At 36.3% G+C, this 21,294-nt stretch overlaps 2 protein-coding genes, 1 non-coding gene and 1 pseudogene across 6 annotated transcripts; 3 read left to right on the top strand and 1 right to left on the bottom strand.

The window, feature by feature from the left end:
- The first annotated feature begins 3,210 nt into the window (after positions 1–3,210).
- LOC129306957 (uncharacterized) lies at positions 3,211–8,299 on the top strand. 4 transcript variants are annotated; one of them, XM_054947785.1, is made up of 16 exons: positions 3,211–3,298; positions 3,672–3,741; positions 3,880–3,991; positions 4,088–4,246; positions 4,355–4,459; positions 4,619–4,702; positions 4,809–4,924; positions 5,032–5,133; positions 5,211–5,324; positions 5,417–5,473; positions 5,574–5,640; positions 5,730–5,783; positions 5,876–5,950; positions 6,027–6,062; positions 6,164–7,150; positions 7,780–8,299. In XM_054947785.1, the coding sequence occupies exons 2-15, from the start codon at positions 3,722–3,724 to the stop codon at positions 6,275–6,277; spliced, it is 1,215 nt and encodes a 404-aa protein (XP_054803760.1). In that variant the 5' UTR covers positions 3,211–3,298; positions 3,672–3,721; the 3' UTR covers positions 6,278–7,150; positions 7,780–8,299. The 4 variants fall into 4 exon arrangements, with proteins under 4 accessions (XP_054803760.1, XP_054803761.1, XP_054803759.1 ...); XM_054947786.1 differs by having other exon boundaries at positions 3,227–3,339; XM_054947784.1 differs by lacking the exon at positions 3,211–3,298 and adding an exon at positions 3,351–3,598.
- Positions 8,300–12,183: 3,884 nt separating this feature from the next.
- On the top strand, positions 12,184–15,921 carry LOC129306962 (serine/threonine-protein kinase STY13-like). Its single transcript, XM_054947790.1, has 6 exons — positions 12,184–12,855; positions 13,157–13,289; positions 13,479–13,674; positions 14,639–14,763; positions 14,860–15,018; positions 15,130–15,921. Exons 1-6 carry the CDS (start codon positions 12,725–12,727, stop codon positions 15,445–15,447), a joined length of 1,062 nt encoding a protein of 353 aa, XP_054803765.1. The 5' UTR covers positions 12,184–12,724; the 3' UTR covers positions 15,448–15,921.
- A 386-nt stretch (positions 15,922–16,307) lies between these two features.
- On the bottom strand, positions 16,308–16,379 carry TRNAD-GUC (transfer RNA aspartic acid (anticodon GUC)). Its single transcript has one exon. It is a non-coding gene; the product is annotated as a tRNA-Asp (tRNA).
- A 334-nt stretch (positions 16,380–16,713) lies between these two features.
- Positions 16,714–21,057, top strand: LOC129306959 (SUPPRESSOR OF GAMMA RESPONSE 1-like; annotated as a pseudogene).
- The last annotated feature ends 237 nt before the right edge of the window (positions 21,058–21,294 follow it).

The following is a 21,294-nucleotide window of genomic DNA, read 5'->3' as shown; positions in this document are numbered from 1 at the left end:
GAAAATTTATCAAAGTTTGTTGCATCACATTTGTCCAACTATCAGCCATGAGTATATATCCATAGGTTTTCCATTTAAATCGATAATTCTCAATAAGAAGCTGATATTCTTTTTTCCAATCATTCAATAAGTTGACTCTAGATTCATAAGCATTATGACCTTTAAAACCCGGCCCAATTGAAGCAATAGCATCCATAGCTTTTTAAAAGAAAAGGCAATTTAATGTATTAAATAGAATATGATTGATGATAGCCCATTCAGCAATGACCATCTTTTGCATCATGTTGTGCTTCTTTAGTCATAAATACACTCTTGATCCTAGTTAGGAACTCGGAGTTGTCTTAGAGAAAAAATAATTTTCAACTAAAATAGTATGAGGTTTCTTTTTACTGGAACTACTCTTAGGGATTGACTTAGATGGAGTAAGAGCATTTAGTTCCATAGCATTAGATACATATTCCCCCATGTCTGCTTGTACATCAGCAAGTTTTCTTTTCTTCAAACTTTTCAAAGATTCTTGCATTTGATGACGAACATCGTAAGGAACTTTGCTACAAAAAACTACATTTCCAAATATACCAGCAAGATAATGCTTCAATCTATTTATTCCATCTCCTTTATAACTTAATGCACAATAAAGACATGTATACACATTTTTGTTGTCCTATTTTCTTAAGTTAACATGTACCCATGCAGAATCTTTTTTCCCAAAATTGATGGGGTCCCAGATGTTGAGTCATTATGACTATAGCAAGGGGATTATTGGAATTGAGGGTGGGATTCTCAGTTCCATTACTACTAGGATTACTTCCAATATCCATGATATAACTTTGATCTGCAAGCTACAATAATTTCAATACAAATAAACATTTGGGTTTGATGCAGAGGGAATATGTTCAAATAATCAAACTTAGTTCCAACACCATTCCAACAATTAATATAAGATAAATCAGTACAATAGTATATCATCTAACGGAAACTTCGTAATCTCAAATAATGACAGTGGAATGACAACCATTAACTTATCAATCACATTTAATATATTTAAGGATTCTCACCCGTTCATTAAATTTAATCCAAATGTGAATCACTTGATCTCCTATTAAAATTGTATAAGTATATGCATGCCATCTCATTTATACGCATCAAGTGACTAAAATATTATCATAAGCAAAGCAAGTAAATCGAATGAACATGTCTTTGGAAGCAAACATACTAAGATGGTGATATAGACCAAGTAATCGAATCAATGACCATACTAAATCAACACATACTAGGATAATGCATTCAAACTACTAGGATTATCAGATACAGAGCAACACCAACATGCCAACACCTAAATCGAGTAGGGAGGGAGGGAGAGAAGAAGAAGATACACATGAAGCTGGGAGGGACCGAGGGAGGGAGAGCGAGAATTGGTGCGAGTATGCGATAAGATACACTTAAGAAGAAGAAGAGACACCTAAAGCTCAATGATGAAAGATCGATAAGAAACAAGTGCAATTGTACAAGAAGCCAAGAATGAAGGGTAGAAGATGAGGTCAAAGACGAAAGCTGAGAGTGAAGGGTGGAAGATAGAGAATGAGAGATTGCGAGTAGAATCTGTAAGTGAGAGGCAGAAAACTAAGAGATCAAGACTTGAATTTTAGCTTTAGGGCATCTACATTTCAACATTTAAGGTTCAGCCATTTTCTAACTTTCTAGGTTTCTTTTTTTTTTTAATTTTTTTTATTCTAACCCTAAAAATGACATCATTTTGAGGGTCAAAATTTGAAAAATATATCAACTTGCCCAACCAGCTTGACCCGTGGGGTTGGACGAGTTGATCCTAATTAACATCGGGTCGCCCGGGTTAACCCGAGTCACTTAGTTCCCCTTCAAATAGCAAAATTAGATTGAAAAGGCGACTAGGTAGTCGGTCCGATCCAGTTTTCAATATCATGATCTTTACTCGTAAAAATTATATATGATTTTATAGTTATACCAAATATATTTTTAAATCTCATATCTATTTTTAATTTATTTTCACATTCATATCTATTTTCATTTTTATCAATATTTTTTTCATTATATCAAACAGGATCTCTAAAAACTTAAAAAAAATTTGGAAAATTCACTTGCGTTGGGCTGTGATTCTGACAACTGTGGTTTCCCCATCCCCTCCGTCAGATATCCATTTTTATAAAAATATTTATTGAAATTCTAAATTTTAGAAAATAAATAATAAAACTCAAATGTAACGGTTTTTGTACTATTGGTTGACGGCAATGACACCACTTCCCCCACCCCCCCCAAGATTAATATATATGACTGTTATCACACACACACACACACACAGATATATATATATATATATATATAAATAAAATTCATACCGACCACACGATTCTTTGTTCATATTATTATTAGCAACTGTATTTAGTATATAATAAAAATAAAAATTACAATAAAATAAGTCGGTCAAGAAAATAATAAGTTGGTAACAATATTTTTTTTATTACAGAAAACGCATTTATAATTCTAATTATATACATACACGTACAAACACTCCACCTCCGGTGAATAGTATAGACTGTCTGTAAAAATTTCAACACTCTAGATTTAATGTATTTTATTTTTTTATTTTACATTTTTAAAATAAAAATTATAAAAAATGGTAAAATATTTAATAAATCTATTTGTCAGTTTAAATAGTTAAGGTTTAATATGAATAACTCATATTTAATATTAAAATTTTTATAAATTTACTATACAAATATATTTTGAATGGTGCAAATTTAATATTAATTTTTTTATTTTTTTATATTAAATGTGAATTATTCGTATTAAATTCTGGCTGGACAAATTTATTAAATTTTTTATAATTTATATAATCTTTTTATTTATAAAATGTAAAATATAAATAATAAAAAATATTAAATACCGAATTAAATCTGAATATTTTGTGGGAGGTGGCTTCCTCAAGGAGGGAAGCGAACTCCCAAACACTCATGGAAAAGGAAGACGGGAGTTTTGGAAGGAGACATGAAAATGGTGTGGGGTCGTGGGATAAAATTGATGGGTAGGCCCGGAGGTACTATCTGCGTGTGCCGAATTTCCTTCTCTTGGCCTCATCGACTCTGCATGCCGGCCGATTTGACACAGATTTGGCGCCTTTCGCTATGCCACTCACTAACTAACAAAACAAATTCATGACGGATTCATGCACATCTCACTTGCCACACCGGTTGATCAATCCCATTCTTCCTCTCACCGTCTTCTCCTCTACCATCCGGAAAGCCACAACAACCCTTTCAAGGTTATATGTATAACCGGCTCATGTCTCCGATAATCCATCCGGTGGTTCCGCATTTTACTTGAATTTTGCATCTCTGTTTTGCATGGTTTTTCTGAATGCATATTCAATATTGGCTCTGTAGTTTCAGATTTGTACTTAAATAACGCAACCTCATCAGCTTCATCCTGGTTCGCGAATATTTATTAAAATCAAATGAGTTAACCGGCGTGTACTGTGTCTTTAAAATTGACGAACCTCGACGCCTTTATAAGGAAGGGATGGAGTTGACATGGAAGCGTGCTATATTGAGATTTTTCCAAGGTTTTAAGGACTTAGGTAATCATGATTTACATCATATATACTCTCAGTCTGCTGATAAGCGTTACTTTTTCAGGGGTCGAATATTCAGGCTTTGCATGTGAAAGGAAGGCATCAGCACGTTCAATGGGAAGTCCTTTACGCAGGTCTGAATGTGCGGCAGCGGGTGTTTGTTTCCATAGCATGAGCTTCTTTCTCTACAATCTTCTTTGAGATCACGCAAAATAGAAGAAACAAAGGAAAATTTCATTGACTTTTCCCTTCAATTTCTATTTGTCCTGCAGTGGAAATTCCAGAAAGTCTAATGAGACAATGAAGTTCACTGTAACAGTTTTTCTTGGAGTTGTTTTTGGCTTCCTTCTGGGAATTTCGTTTCCAACACTCTCATTAGCTAAGGTGTATAATCTTCCACAACAATGTTATGTTTATTTTAATAGCAGGTCAAGTGTGCCTGCCAGAATTAACAGTTTTTGTTTAATGTCTAATTGTTAGATAACTCTCCGATCTGGCCTTTTCCCATCAATTGATCTCACAAAGATTGAGGACGACGGTTATTCACGTATTTCAACCGAAGGAATTTGGGATGCGTGGGCTTCTTTTAGCGGTGACAGAAGCATTTTTAATGGAATTCAAAAATATGACGAGGCCAATGTATTATTCTCTGCTCTAGTTTGATGGTTTTTCTGCGGTGCAAAGGTTTAAGGGCTGTTCAAAGTTATTGAGCTCATGATTAACTGGATACACTTGATTATGATGCAGATATGGGTTCCCACAAATCCTCGAGGGGCTGAAAGGTTACCCCCTGATATAGTCAAATCTGAGTCAGATCTTTATCTTCGTCGATTATGGGGTCAGCCCGTGGAGGTGTGTATCTTCAATTCTTCTTCTTCTTCTTGTTTTTGTTTTTGATAACAGGAGGTGTGCATATTCTATCATGCCTTTGATTCAGCAGTGAGATTTTCCCTGTGATTATGAGTTACACTTTTTTCTCCTCTTTAATGTCTCTTCTGATGGACGTGACAGGACCTAGCCATCGAAACAAGGTATCTTGTAACTTTCACTGTTGGTTATGATCAGAAAGACAATATTGATGCCGCAGTGAAAAAGGTTATTTCAGATTCTGCCCTGCTTCAACGTGTCTTCTTTACCCGTCCTCCTAACTGTGTTCTAAGTTCGTTTTACTCCCTTGAATTTTCAACTTTAAAATTTTCAGTTCTCCAAGAACTTCACCATTGTTTTGTTTCACTATGATGGTCGGACTAGTGAGTGGGACCAGTTTGAGTGGTCCAAGCGGGCGATCCATATAAGTGCTCCGAAGCAATCTAAATGGTTGGTCCTGTTTTCTTTATTTTGTTTCATTGTTTTGCTACAAGCTCTTACCAGGCCTTTTTCATTACGTTTCGATTTCTGACAAACATCCTGAAATTTGATTCAAGGTGGTTTGCTAAACGCTTTCTGCATCCTGACATCGTGGCACCCTATGACTACGTCTTCATTTGGGACGAGGATCTTGGCGTGGAGCATTTTGATGCAGAGGAGTAAGCATCAAAACCATAAACATTTAGTGGAATTAAGGGTGCATTGAAATTTTTTCAACTCGACCTCTCCATTCCAGGTACTTGAAATTAGTTAGGAAACATGGTTTGGAGGTTTCACAGCCTGGTCTTGATTCGGATAGAGATATTACATGGCAGATGACAAAGAGAAGAGATGATAGCGAAGTCCACAAGTTAGTGGGACCTTTCTAACATGCTCCTATTTCTAGCCTGTCAAACATGTAATCATGGCTGATTATACTTTTATAATTATTCCTTCTTGCAGGAATGCTGAGGAGAGAGATGGTTGGTGTCCTGATCCGCATTTGCCACCTTGTGCTGCGTATGTGAACATAATCTTACAGGCTTTAGTTCTTATTGACCTTAACCAGTCTTCCTGTTTCTGCATACCTGAGGCTGACAATGATTTTTGAAATACTCAGATTTGTTGAAATCATGGCTCCTGTATTCTCCAGAGATGCATGGCGTTGTGTGTGGCATATGATACAGGTATAAAGAATGCATACTTACGTCCTTTGTAATATTTTCACTTCATATTCAATTTTTATCTCACTTGTTTTTGACCTCCTGCATTGTAGAATGACCTAATTCATGGATGGGGTCTAGATTTTGCTCTCAGAAGATGTGTGGACGTGAGTAGTTTGCCTGCCTTTATTTTTTCCTTAAAAAAAAATATTCTTATTCCTATAACTAGGTATAATGAAATTATTTTGGTTTGAAACAGCCTCCCCATCAGAAAATAGGAGTAGTAGATACTCAGTGGATTGTTCATCAAGGCATTCCTTCGCTTGGGGATCAGGTAACGAAGCCTTCTGTTTTGGAATTTAAGGTTTTATATAGAGTCTTTTATAGCAGTCTTTGGTTTCTTGCGACAGGGGCAAGCACAGGGCGAGAAGGCTCCATGGGAAGGGGTCTGTGATGAACTTCTCTGTCTCATGTTTATCTTTAAACAATTAGCGTTAAATTTACATTCAAATGTGGAAGATTGATGTATAGTTTTCACTTGCATCAGGTGAGAGCGAGGTGCCATGCAGAATGGGAAATGTTCAGAGACAGAATGGGTAATGCAGAGACGGCCTATTTTCAGGCACTACAAAGCGGTTCCTCTAACTCCTCGGCTAGTTAGGGTCATGCACTGATGTCTTAGCCAAAAAAGCGAGTTTAGCTTTTTAGAATTTCTACAAGCTAGTCATTTTGACCTAGTAGCTTGAGCTATATTGTTAGGGATTCCTTAGTGCATTCCTTTATGATGATAGGAAACTATATATATATATATATATATATTATGCTAATGATATCATTTTTAGAGTGTCATGTAAATCCTCCAAAGCTACAATTGTTACATTCTTATGATACGTGGCGTTCAAATCAACCCCTCTAGTCTCTGAAAAAACTCCACTTCAGCTCCTAAAAGTAAGGACAGGAGGGAATATCGTAACCGGGGGGGTGGGGGGAAGCCAAAACGACTTCTTAAAAAAAAAAAAAAACGAAAGAAAATGTCGCAACGACGATCCGCCCAGAGCGTCGAATGCAAAATAAGAGCATAAATACCAATTCCCGCGCTCCCGTATTTTTGAACTCCTCATTCTCTACCTCCACTCCTGGAACTTGGAATCTTGCTATACAATTGTCTGGTATGGGTTCGGCCCCACAATATCAGGAAGATGAGGACTGGGAGCTCTATAACGACGATGGCTTTGTGTTCAAGCGCAAGAAGCGACATCTTGACCCCACAGTAACTGTGCCTCATCCATCCTCCACTTCAGACGCGGATCAGTTTCAGGAGGCAGCGCAGAAGCAGCGGAGAGAGCGTAAGAGGAATACCCTCCTGAAGCTGAAAACTAGGTACCTCTCAGAGATCCATCTCTGGGATTTCTTGTCCGCCACATTGCGCTCACTGGAAGAGACCGCCCTTGAGTATAGAAGGCAACAAGAGCAGGCGAGGCCCTTAGCGTTAGATTCTGTTGGTGAATCTGTGCTAGATGACGTTCTCTTGCAGGTAATCATACTCTTTCACCGTGGATGCGTTATTCTAAGTTGTCATCTTACTAGTTCTGAAATTGTTGCTATGAGGGAGAATTGGAAATTGGGGCTTTACATTTGCAATTTTCAGGAGGCGAACTAGCTAGGATTTGGATTTTTTTTTTTCCTCCTGTCCGAAACACTCTAGTGAAGAAATTTCTTAGCTGTTGATTATTGGGAGCGCCGATTTCCGGTGATAGGTTGAAGAATATATCAGCTGCGCAATCTTGATTATTACCTTAGCTGTCATCTTTCGAAACTACTTTAGTTATCTAAGTTGCCAATTTCTATGGCCCTAAAATAATCACAATTCATAACTCTATCTTGCTTATGATCCCACTGCCTGTTCGTCCACTGATCCCATCACTTTCTTTTCCTTTTTCTTTTGATTTATATTTGCCTTTGGTGATTTAATTAACCCAGCGCCTGTACTGTAGCAAGAGAAATGCCAAGGCACTATGCCAGGTGCTCTATTATTAACTTTGAGAGCTCGAGTGTAGTGCGCAAATATATTTTCTAATTATAGTTGGAGGGAAATTTATCTCAAGCTACATGCAGAGATCACATTATGATAGACTTGCAAGTAACAACTCTCTCACCATACAGGTGCAAGCCCAAGAAGCGATAATTCATAATATATCAAATTTATGCGACGTAGCGGAAGCAATATGCCACAAACAAGAGCAACAGTTTAAACAGACAGTGTTTAATCTTCCCATCTGGGCTTCACCAGTTGAGCTCATGGAATTGCTATGCTTATGTGATGATTAAATTAGTACTTTTACCGTGCTGGATCCTCTTGGTAATGATTGAGAATCTGAGAGATCGGCCTTCTACTGTTAACAAGATCTTGATCAGTTTCGTTATTTCTATTTTCTGATATGATCATACTCTGCACTGAGTTAATGTGGGGGCTCACCACTGTGCCAGAGTAGTAAATATTGTTAGTTTGATTACACCTTAGACGAACACTGGAGTGACCATCTGATGGATGGAAAGTAGGCAACGGTGAACTCCTCGGAAGGATGAGAAGAAAGTTTCTCTGAAGCCTTCAAGGAAGAACAAAGATTTAATTCTGTAGTATTGTATAGGTAACTTACAGGCAAGGCTGTCATTTCTCATTGTATATTGTCACGTTACTAACTTTTAGGCTTGCCTGTCAGTTCTCATTGCTTTTACTTGTGCAAGTAATGAAATACTCCTTCTGTTTTCATTTATAAAAAAAAAATTATTTTTTTATTTTTTTAAATAACCAAAATTACTTTCGAAATTGTCTCATCAGGCTTGAAATTTTTCAAAAGTAATGAATGTTAGTTTTAAAAAAATTTCTTTCGAAAGAATTTTTATTTTAAAATATTGAGTATTTAATTTTAAAATAAATAAGGAAAAGCCATCACCACCCAACTCATTTAGCATTTCCTTATAATTAGATCGTTACATTCTAGTTTGTTCAATTTCTTCGTCTCTACTTTAAATCCTCCAACATATTGTAGATGATGCTATGCATTTTACTTCTAATATCCATGCAATAAAATTCCCTTCTGCATTTGCATTTGGCTAAACCTTATTTCATTCATTTGTAGCTTGCATTTTGGGAGGAAATTGTGATAAAGAGTTTCGAGATACTCACAATCACTGTAAGTCCTGTTTGTGTCTGAAAAAAAAAACATTGAGATCGTTTGTTTTAATTTACCCTTAATCTAGCCTTTCCTATAGGAAAGAGAGATCCACACTTGCACATAACACCTGATAGTATTGGGTTCTGTTCATGGTGAACAACAAATATTAAGTGTGTAAGAGATGTTGAGTTTCAGTTGATAACAAAAGGGTCTCGAGCTCCCTTATCACAGTTTACTCAGATATAAAAGATATAAGACTTTAATAGAATAAATATTTGATTTTATTGAAATGCAGAAAAGTTACAAGTCTAAACTAAAAGATTAACTGATAAATTAAAAGGATAAAAAGTATAAAATGCGAGTCTTTGATTCAATGTTAACTAGTTTATTTCATATTTTCATCTTCTATTTATAGTGTTAAAATGATGGTGGTCTCTTCCTTAAGACTTAACACATTTTGTCGAAAATTTAGGAATTTTGCAAAACTTGTGGCATGGTCTTTATTCCATACTCTCCATTTTAATAATCAGCCCGTTTTATTAAGATATTTGAGCATGAAGCCCGTAAATTTTGGCATTACTTGAAATTGTGTCTTTCGTGCCAACAGTCTAATATTTACAATTGATGGAATTTTGATATGTTTATTTATTGTGACCTTTATTGAGTATTGAGGCCGGCTTCTTTTGTTTATATTAGGCTTGACGCTTCAGTCACTCAACCGAATTAGTCCTGTAATCTATTTGAGCAACGTTTCATATTTTAATCCAAACATGTTTGAACCAAAATATCCTTCAAAAAGAGGAAAATTTTGCCACTAAAATAATTGACCATTGATAACATTGAGATCAATTGATCTCTAGCACACTTAGCATAGATCCAAAAATATGGCAAACATGAGTGTAATTTTGTATGATAAGTTTGACCCACACACATCATGACATCTATCATAATGACTCTTTAAAAAAAAAAAAACGAGATCCCTTATCATGCACTGTTTTTGCGTGAACATGTGAAAGTGCATGTCTAAGTATGGTACGGATAACTATAAGATTTGAATAACTCAAATTTCACATGTTATATGACTTAATTGTTGTTAATACACGAAAACCACCAAAGGACACACAATTTCACTGATTAATTTGGTGGGTTTAGAATTAGATCCGTTTATTTGGTGGGGTGTTAACATTATTAATCAGCATATTTTCTCATCCCTCTCTCATTATGTGCACAAGTGGAGAATGCTGAAAATTAAATCAATCATTGAATTAGTTAAGATATTAGTTAAAAAATTTATGATTAAAATTGTAATCAAATTGGTTATTACAAAATATTTTATTGAACCAATTAGGACATTAATTCAATGATCTATTGATTCAATACACTAGATTGACACAAATTTTAATATCATGGATTTATGACCCCTCTACCATTTCATATGGCTTAGAAAAACAGCCCGCCTCAACTGATCAAATAAATAAACGTTCATATATCATACATTATTTCCAAACCTTAACATTCCTCTTCCTTTTTGCATATCATTAAAGTATTGTGAGCTTTTTATTACATGAAAAGTAAGCTGCATAGCTTATAACTTGTGAACAGTGAGTCTTATTGTGAATTTTTATAAGTATTGATGATATAATCACAACAGGAAATGATTCATATTTAAATAAGGCTTAATATATAATTTACATTTTAAATTGTAAGTTTATGGACAATTTAAATCTTAAACTTATATTTGATATATTTTAAATTTTAAATAATTAAATTCAAGGCAGTGTCACTCCATCATTAAATTAAAACAAAAGTTTATTACTTTTTTGTAAAAATAGAGCCCAATATGCAATTTTTTTAAAGCAGTGTATGAGTCAAAAAATTGCACATTGGACATCATTTTTTTTAAAAAAATAATGGATATTTATTTTAATTTAATGATTCATGGTTGGAATGAAATTACTTCAAGTTTAATTATTTAAAATTTAAAATGTTCGAGTTGAAAATTTAAATTACTCCTGAACATATAATTTGAGATTTAAATTGTACATTGACGTTTTAAATTAAAGCTTCAATTATCATTTCAATTATTAAACTGCGAGACTTCTTCTTTTAATCTTAATGTTGGCCCTCAATAATTGCAGAAGAAGTTAAATTGTTGTAGCAGGTGGAAAAATTCTTACTATATATATATATATATATATATATTTTACTATTAGTGATTCAGAAAATAGTAGACATGTATGTATAGTTTTTGACAGATAAATATTTTTTTTTTCGACGACAGATAGATTCATAGATATTTTATACATACAGTAATTAATGATTTGATTAAATAGTTGGTGCAATTTATAAAATATTAAAACAAGAAGGAAAATTGATGGGACACATTTGAAGTGCAATTTATTTATTTAATATTTATTACCTTATAAGTAAGGCTACCGACAGGGTATGGAGATTCCATGAGGTCAACGGTCTCAACAATTATGTCATACCCTTTCTCTCAAAAATTTAGTAATTTACCTCAGCTTTTCTCATGCTAAAATGAAAAAAAAAATCATTTTCGAACGAATGAAATCACATTTTCTTACCTAAACCCATTTTTTAATTGAGCAAAACATAACTATATATGCCTAAGGTTTTTTTTCCCCCCTTAAAAAAAGGGCAAGTAAATCACATGTCAATATTTTTCAGATTTCAAAATTTTTAATAAATACTGGGCATTATTCATATTCAGTTCATATTTTCTCACATAACTTTAGTACTATAATAATTAATTATGCTTTAAAAATTACAAATTACCCAAAAACTAATATTTTGTTTGTTATATATATATATATATATATTGGTTCCATGTGAAGAGACGTCCGCGGAATTTGACCAACTTTGGTGTCTTTCTCCCGAATTTTTTACCATTGTTCCCCCCCCCCCAAAAAAAAACAGCGACCGAAATTTTTTACCACTTGCGTCAACCCGTTCAACTAAAAATAAAAAAGTTTTCAGTACCACGAAAGATTAACCCACTTTCGTGAATCACCCACCAATCACTTTCGAGTTTAAAATTGCAATTGAAGATGATTGACCAACCTATCATTCAGTCATCAATTATACGGGCAATTATTGACACAGGTTTATAGCCGATCATTCTCTTTATTCATGGCATCTGAAATTTCCCTCAAAAACAGTACTCTGGTTAATTTTTTTCATCAATTCTTAATTCCATAACTAAGCTCAGTGCACACTGTTTCTGACAGAGGCTCAATTCCTCCCGGGGCCACGCTATGTTACTTTAACAATAACAAAACGAAGACAAGAGTGGAAATTCAATACGCGGAAGAAGAAGATTGCATTTTGGAAAAGAAAAGGAAATAAAAAGGAAGCCTTTAGCCCACCACATATCTATCTTCCAACTTTTTCCAACTCTCAATCTGGGTCGTTGGTATTTGGTGTCTCTTTCAACCTTCCATACAAGCTCTCCTTCGCCCTTATCTCTTTCCTCGATTGCTCTCTGTCCAATTTTTTTTTTTTTTTTTCGTATCCTGCTGCTGCTGACAGAGCCTGTTGGATCTTTGATTTGTTTTTAATGCTTATTCTAAGTTCTGGGTTTGTTGGTGAGTGCCTCTAAGCATGTGGGTTTTTATTCTCTGCCTTCCTAACTAGGGCACATGTTGATAATTTTTAATATTCTAAGGGCGTGATTTTGGGGATAGGTCTTACTGGCCCTATAGGGAAAGCTGCCCTGGGTACGAACTTGTACATTTCTCTTGTCAAACCAAAAATGATGGCTTCCTTACATTATCATGGAGCTCCAATTGATTTTTCCTAGTCTCGAATTGTTAGTCTGCTTCATGCGTGTAATGCAGAGACGGGTATGCTCTGTTTGTTATAAGTGTGTGTAGTGTGTTGCTTGCTAGTTCACATCTTCTCGAGGGAATCAAATGGGATCTGGCAATGAGGTTCACTCGATTGGTGAGTTCAATTTAGATGCTCAATGGTTGATAGATCCCAAGCAATTATTTGTTGGGCCAAAGATTGGGGAAGGTGCACATGCCAAAGTGTACGAAGGAAAGTAAGTCAAACTCAATTGTTTGATTTTCGTTTCTGTTTGAGCACTCAAATTTGGTTTTTGATTCCCTCTGTCATGAAATTTTTCCCTTCTTGTTCTTCAGAATCGTCTCGGAATTTGTTTTGATTTATAAGCCAGTCATATCTTGCTTATTCTTTTGCGTCTACCATTATTCTTATCTAGATTTAAAACAATCGTATCATAGTCACAGCTTGTACGGCATATCTTATACGTATTCTGCATCCTCATGATCTGATTATTTTCTGGTTTGGTGCCTTATTGTTGCGGGTTTTCTTGATTGCAGATATAAAAATCAGAATGTTGCAGTTAAGATTATTAATAAGGGAGAAACCCCAGAAGAGATCTCAAGGAGAGAGGCTCGTTTTGCCAGAGAGGTTGCCATGTTATCGAGAGTTCAACACAAAAATCTGGTTAAGGTTGTTGATCTGTTATCCAAGAACCTAAACAGTAATTATTTCAATGTAAAATTGATAAGTAGTAAATGGGATGGTTAATAGACTTATAATTAAGGTGAATTGGATCTTAAAAACATGCTGAGCTTGTTGAGCTAGCCAACTGGGCATCAAACTTATCTCACTAAAGCGTCCATTTGTGGCTGATGCTAGTTTATCGGTGCCTGCAAAGAGCCTGTCATGGTGATAGTGACTGAGCTTCTATTAGGTGGAACATTACGCAAATTTCTCTTGAATATGCGCCCAAAGAGCTTGGATATGCACGTGGCAGTTGGATTTGCTCTTGATATTGCTCGAGCAATAGAATGTTTACATTCCCATGGGATCATTCACCGTGATCTTAAGCCTGGTATGCCTCCATGCATGCCGTGCTTCTAAATCATACTTTGTTTTTGCTGATAGGACCTTATAAAGAAGATTGAAAACTTGCACTAGTTTGATTTAGTGAATACTTGAATCGTGAGTAAGATACAGATACTGTTGTCACTTGATAGGGATAACTGACCTTAGTTAGACCTTTAAGAAACTGAAATATGACTTCTTATCTTTATTGGTTGCCATGCACCACAGATTATTTGATCTCTTTTTGGATACTTGTTTGTTACTTCATTGTAAAGTTATTGTTGACTGTTGATCTGAAAATCCAAGCCTGCACCTTTACTTCAGTTATGAGTTCTCTCTCTCTCTCTCTCTCTCTGCGCGTGTGCGTGTGCGTGTGCGCATGTGTCATGAAGATCATGATGATCAAATAGACCTTTGATTGTAACAAGTGCATGTCCAGTGCTTGTCTCATGTGATTTCTGGTATCATCTGTTAGGTTTTAGCACAATCATAGAAGAGCAAATATTTGAAGTTTCACATCGAAACCCTGCTTCCATTTGGTTATTGATCTTGGGCTGTCTCTTCTATGTGTTTCGAGTTGTAATCTAAAGAATTACAGTATTCAGGTCATTCATGCACGGATAGGTTTTATTCTAACTCTTTGTTTCGATGGGAAGAAAGATAAGGAGGGAAAATTTCTAAAAATAGTACAATTTTTTTTTTATACTATTTTTGGAAATTTCTCCTCCTAGTATTTTATCCTCCTTTTCCCCCCCTACTTTTCCCTCCATCCAAACCAAGCCTAAGTGTCCACATCTCCCTTATTTTTCCCTAAGTGTTGTAGGTCATTGGTTTTAAGTCGATTGAGAGTAGAGGCTACATGATAATGTGAGGAATAGAACATGTCAATAACACAACTCTCAATCTCGTTTCTTGATGAATGATAGAAAAGCGAGGATAATTCTAATAGCGTTTTTGCTATTTGTTTTCAGAGAACTTGATCTTGACAGCAGATCATAAAACAGTTAAACTTGCTGATTTCGGTTTAGCCAGAGAAGAGTCATTAACAGAGATGATGACTGCCGAGACAGGGACGTATCGCTGGATGGCTCCTGAAGTACTTCTTTCTGGAAAATTTTAAACATTTTATTAATTTTCCATTTAGGTGGTTCTCATTAGAAAATTCCTCATTACTTCCCTGGTTCAATGGCAGCTTTACAGCACTGTCACTCTGAGACAAGGCGAGAAGAAGCATTATAATCATAAGGTGGATGCTTACAGTTTTGCAATCGTTTTATGGGAGCTCATCCATAACAAGTTGCCTTTTGAAGGCATGTCTAATCTACAGGCAGCATATGCAGCTGCTTTTAAGGTACATCACTCTAGTGCTTTACTTTAAATGATCTGAGAACTTCATTAGTAGAACAAAAACACAGAAAATTACATATTTTATTGATATGGAATGTTTACTTCACTGTTTCAGAATGTAAGGCCAAGTGCTGAAGACCTTCCTGAGGATTTAGCTCTGATTGTGACTTCATGTTGGAAAGAGGATCCGAATGATCGACCAAATTTTAGTCAAATCATACAGATGCTTCTTCGATATCTCTCCACTATTTCGCCCCCTGAGCCTGTTGTTCTTATGCGAATGGCTTCATCTGAGAACGCTGTACTGCCACCAGAATCTCCTGGTACAAGTGCTTTAATGTCCAGGAGAGATGACTCTGGAGAAACCTCAAAAGAAGATGACATGGAAGACAGGCCTAAAAGTTTTTTCTTCTGCTTTAACCACTGCTACTGATGGATCAAGAGACATGATCTCACCATTGGGGCCATCACAATCACACTCAGGCAACCTGAATAAACCAGATTCACCGAATATCACCACTAGATTCTTAATAAAGCAATGTTAACTATCATCAGATACTTGAGTTTAGTAGCAATTAGCAACCGGGGAGGTACCATGCATCCATGTTCAATCAAAGAATTGCATGTTCTGTATCTTTTAACATTAAGTTCTCTTCTGACTGATATCCAAAAGATACTAAAAAAGGTTTTGGGGTTGAGGTTGCTGAGATGTAATACTATTGTAAAATAAGGTTCGTCCAAAGGCCTTCACCTGCTGTTTATATGTATGATTTTGGCATGGTTTATCAAAGTTAAAAAAAGAGAGGAGAAAGTTGTTTATATTGGCATCCAGGTGTTTCAATAATTGTCAGAGGAATTTGTGTAACCTCACCATAAGAAGATGAATCAAATCTAGAATCATTTTCTATTTTCCATCTCTGTTTATGAATAGATTATCCCGTGATACATCTTTCTGGGGCTAATATTAGAACAAAATTTAATCGTGCTTCGGTGATCATCATCCCCAATTTAATTGATTTCTTTGTGATTGATGGAAAGAATGGTTATTATTTAATAAATCTACAGGCACCTCGCTAGAGCGTCCGCTCCAATAACAATGCGGATACCTCTTATGGAATTATTAAAAAGAAAAAAAAGAGGAAGAATTAAATTGAAATGCAAATCGAAGGGGGAAAAAACCTCGGAGTCGTTTTTGTTCTCGTCGCTATCAGACCTGACGCGTGCCACTTTGAAATGGAGAAGCCGTGGGCATGAAGACGAAAGTCACCCGGAAGAGAAATAAAAATAACATCTCGCCGTTGCCGGGGATCGAACCCGGGTCGCCCGCGTGACAGGCGGGAATACTCACCACTATACTACAACGACATGTTGACATTGGGTGAACTGTAAATCCTTTTTAATTAATTTTTTTGCATGCGCCCATTCGCACTCGCAGGCCAGCGTCATGTGCGAAATGATGAGGGGTATAATAGAGAATGCAGCGATCTTAGCAACGTTCATCTGTTTGGCTTGGGGAGCAAGCCAGTAATGTCCCCACTTAAATTTACCATAATGACACCATAATCCCCCGCATTTTCCATAATGACACTTCTCGGTTTCCTAAGCTCCATCTGTCCGACAGCCGTCAACAAAAGCCCCAATGTTCCACTCTCCGAAGCAGAGCCTCGATGAGGTTCGGTCAACGGCGGGTGCTTCCGAACCTTAGCTTCTGTCCTAATTCAATGATATGTGGAATGAACACGGTCAACTTCAAAGCATACGTTCGGTTACGAGCCTCATGTGACTGGTCTATTTGGCCCGAACCCAATGGAGAGTTTTCCCGCCCACTACCACAGTCTCGTCCGGTGTTTCTTACTCACTTGCTTACTCGCCCAAGCAAAAGGAAGGCTTAAATACACGGAAACTTCTTCTCTCTCACTGTCTCCCTCCCTCTCCCTCCCTCTCCCCCCTTCTCTCTCTAGAGTCTCGAATGCGATTTTGGTGCCATCTTTTCGCTCTTCGATAGCATGGCTAGGTGAGCTTAGGATTAGCAAAATGGTGAAATTTGAAGTTTGAAGGGAGATTTCGTTGGTTACTGTTACTCGTAGAAGCTTGCTGGCTTTGTTTTTTTTTTCAAAGTCATTGTTCGATGTTTATGGGTTCGAGTCCTCGATTGTTTTGATGGATGACAATGAAATTTTCTTCCCGGTGTTTTCGAGGGTTTGTTTTGGAAAATGATGACAGAGGAAGGTTGTCCTATCGAGGATTTTATTTCCTCGTTGTTTTGGGATAAGTACTGGGGTAAGGTGTCAAATCAGATGGGTTTGGGTTTCGGCTTTTTCGGTTGAAGGCTGACAATGGATGAATGGCCTGTTTTGCTTGCAGAAATGTAGTTTGCGGGCATTCTGACATCCCCATTCGGGGTTTTCTGATTCTTCCTTCTTGGAATCAGTCTAATAGCAGTTAGCAGCTAGTAATCCATCGAAGTGACGTATACCTTTTGTCTCATGTCTAGCTTATGCCCATTTTTTATAGGAAAATCTTGGGTGAACCGCAAATGACAATGCAGAGCTTCCCTGGAGAATATTTGCCCAGTTATTTCGTAAATCTGATATAAAAAAAAAAAAAAGAACCTTGCAAACACACACACACACACAAAGTATTTCTTAGTGCTTTTCTTCTTTACCACTCTTATGCTTACCCTTCTCTTGGTTGGAGAGTTGGACGGATTTGTGGAAACCATGAACCGTATATAGTGCATGTTCTTGAGTTAAACTCAAGTTTGATACCTCGCTATAAAATAAACGAAGTTTCACTCTCATTAAAGGTTTATTTTGAATCTCTTCGTCCTCGGGATTTTTTTGGTTTCTGAGCAGCCAATTTTACTTTGTTTGTAGTTGCTTGTCTTGCACACGGTTTTTGTCAGCAAATATATTTTCATTTTTATTCATTTCAGTGTTCTTTCGCTATAAAAGTTATCATGGGGAATGTTGATCTAATAAAATTATTTGTTTACCAGGAGCTGGCTTATTGATGTTGGAGGGTTTGCCAAGAAAGTGAAAAGCAGTTCTCTGCCCTCAGCTGAGCAAATCAAAGACTGTGGGGCATATCGTCAATGTCCAAATTGTCATTGGCATATTGATAATAGTGATGTATGCTGGAATTCCGCCTTATTATCATTCACAGCTCATTATTGGCTTTAATAATACTATGTGCACCACAGACTCAGCTCTTGTAGTAAAGCTCTTCGTATTTCTCTAATATTTGCGCTTGTTCTAACTGATGTAACCTTTAATTTCTTAATTAAGGCATATACTCTGTTAATACAAGAATTGAGTTTTGTTTGTACAGAAGTTTGGAAATTTTGCCGTCATAATTAAGTTCTGCAAACATTCTAGCAAGTGTTGACTGGTTGTGGATGTCTAACAGATACTACTTTCCCTTTGCAGGTTTTTCCTGATTGGCCTGGCTTTCCTGCTGGTGTAAAATTTGATCCTTCTGATATAGAACTCTTGCACCATTTAGCAGCAAAATGTGGCATTGGAAATGCAGAGCCACACATGTTTATCCATGAGTTCATTCCAACGCTGGAGGGTGCTGAGGGGATTTGCTACACTCATCCTGAGAATCTTCCAGGTGAGGATTACTGAACTTAATTTTTCAGACATGCAATCAGTTACCAGTCCTGGTAAAATAAAGTAAACTGATCAAGCCAGAGACATGTAAAGGAAGTCTGTTTAAACAAATTCTTACGGGCAATGGTGATAGGTGACGGTGTCTTGTAGGATAGGCTTTTTTTTTTTTGGGGCCATATCTTGTAGAATAGGTTGTGCATGAAGGACAGAAGAAACATATAATTGTAAAATTTACCACTTCAGGACTCATAATTTGGACAATGACAGCTTACCATGAGAACAAATAAAAGTCTAGCACACTGAATTATGAATCAAATTTTCAATCAGTCGCTAAGAGATTTCTTTCCTTTACTGGGCCTTTAACTTACCACGTGACTCCCAAACCTTATTGACGTTTAATAAATGCTAATTTGACTGTTGTTTTAGATACATAACATCATGATTTTACCCTTGCTTCATTTTAGGGGAGTGGGTGAAGATAAGCGTTATGATTGCTATTTTACTAAACTTCACAAGTTATTGGCATCTTTGCATGATCAGTTTGGCATTCCCTTCCGCATGCTCTGATTGCTCAATTTTCTCAGGATTCTTGGCTCTGGCTAAGTCCGAGCGTAGTGCAACTTTCTGGAATTATGCCTAAAAAAGTAACCTGTTTGTTTCAGGTGCTAAAAAGGATGGGAGTAGTGTCCATTTCTTCCATAGAACAATTAATGCCTATACTTGTGGTCAACGAAAGCGTCGAAAAATTCATCATCATCATGGTGCAACTGAGGAGCATGTGCGGTGGCACAAGACAGGTAAAACCAAATCTGTAGTGGAAGATGGCCTACACAAAGGCTTTAAAAAGATCATGGTTCTTTATGTAAGACCTGAGAAAGGTTCAAAGCCATATAAATCGAATTGGGTGATGCATCAATACCATCTGGGGACTGAAGAAGAGGAGAAGGAAGGTGAATATGTGGTCTCAAAGGTTTTTTATCAGAAGAAGCAGCTTGAGAAAAATGAGGAGAATCCATTAGTTGAAGAATCAGATAATATGGCATCACGAACAAGTCCAAGAACCCCAAATCCAAATCCCCGCAATCCACCTCGACCAGGAAATTCTGCTGACTGTGATGATAATTTGATGAAAAAGTACTCCTGTCATTCAATAAGGTAAGTACCAAAATTTTTATATGACAATCATGTAACTTAGGTTGATTATTTTGCAAGAAAAAGGAAAAATATAGATCACATTTAATATTGTATCCAAGAATCAAGCATATTCACAGTGCATTCATTTAAGTAACGATTGACACAAAAATTCAGTGAAGTTATCTTGATTTTCTGTGAACTTCTTTTAAGTAGTATTTAAAGTGGAAAAATGGTCGTAGGACAGATTTATACTCAATAAATTGAATGTATCTCACCCATTGGTTTATTGTGAATTTTTTTTATGTTTAGGATGCCGAGTCTGTCCCTGGAGAGCCAAGTGCACCGGCAATTGATGTTCAGGATGAGGATAATACGAGTGGCCCTGCATGGTTGGCTGGTGAATCACAGGCTGCTGAAAACTCTGACTTTGATGGCTTGGATGACATATTATTGTGCAAGGAGATCTTAGATTCTTCTGCTAGACTAAATGATTCTGGAATGAACTCCACCATTGTTAATGGCTTTGCCAGCAACACAAACTTGTCAGTTGGAAATGACAATGCATCCTTTGGAATCTCTGACCTGGATAACTTGGAATTGGATACTCCTCCAGATTTCCAACTTTCTGTAAGCTCCTAATCGCACTCACTCCACTTATAGAACTTACCAGTATATGAATATGCTATTTGATTCTCATTTTTCTGGCAGAACTTGCAGTTTTGTTCTCAAGACAGTATACTTGACTGGATAGACAGACTATGATTCTCATTAAGCTCCCTGTAACTGTTCTATTCACTCACCTGTATAGTATGTTCCTTTATGTTCCTTGTTCAGTTTCAACGATTTATTTATTTTTGGATGATACAAAGAAAGGATAAGAAGCTGACTTGTCATGATTTTATTCTCACAGGCAGAAACATTACTGGCTATCTCAGGTTCCTAAACTCTTTCGGCTTCCCATTAAGTTGACTCTGGAGTTTGAGCACTCTGCATGAGGGTGGTGTTTACATGAATTGGTAGTTGAACTGTGACTCGTTATGTGCAAGGCATGGAAGTGGCATGTTGATCTATATTGTAATGTATTGCGTGTTGAATGTATGTAAAGATTACCAGCAAATTGGCTGAATATTACCAATTATGCTTCTTTAATTGATAATATGGGAAATTGTGTGTCAATTTCACAAGAGCAAGCAATCAGTCCTTTCTCATGGCTATGAAGGGACATTTCGAATTTTAGATATTCGAAAGTTTTTTTAGAGTAAAAATCTCAGGCATTCCTAGACCTGGTGGCTATGGAATGCACATTTGCATTGTGGTATTTATATACCTGAACTTAGTTTATTGTCAATCTATTTTTCAGAAATAGTTTACTAATGAATTCCAACCCATGTTTGATTACTATGGATAAAAATGTAACATGTAAGAATCCGCAAGGATATTTATCTGGTGGTGATAAATTGTGCTAGTCGCTATTAGGATTCATCACATTACAAAACTTTGAAATTTGTCCTTGAATAATTTGAGTTGAAATG

The sequence above is a fragment of the Prosopis cineraria genome, unplaced genomic scaffold (assembly GCF_029017545.1).
Source record: "Prosopis cineraria cultivar Desert tree isolate PC_DT_omini unplaced genomic scaffold, ASM2901754v1 PC3, whole genome shotgun sequence".
Lineage (NCBI taxonomy): Eukaryota > Viridiplantae > Streptophyta > Magnoliopsida > Fabales > Fabaceae > Prosopis > Prosopis cineraria.
This window is presented reverse-complemented; position numbering and strand designations above follow the sequence as displayed.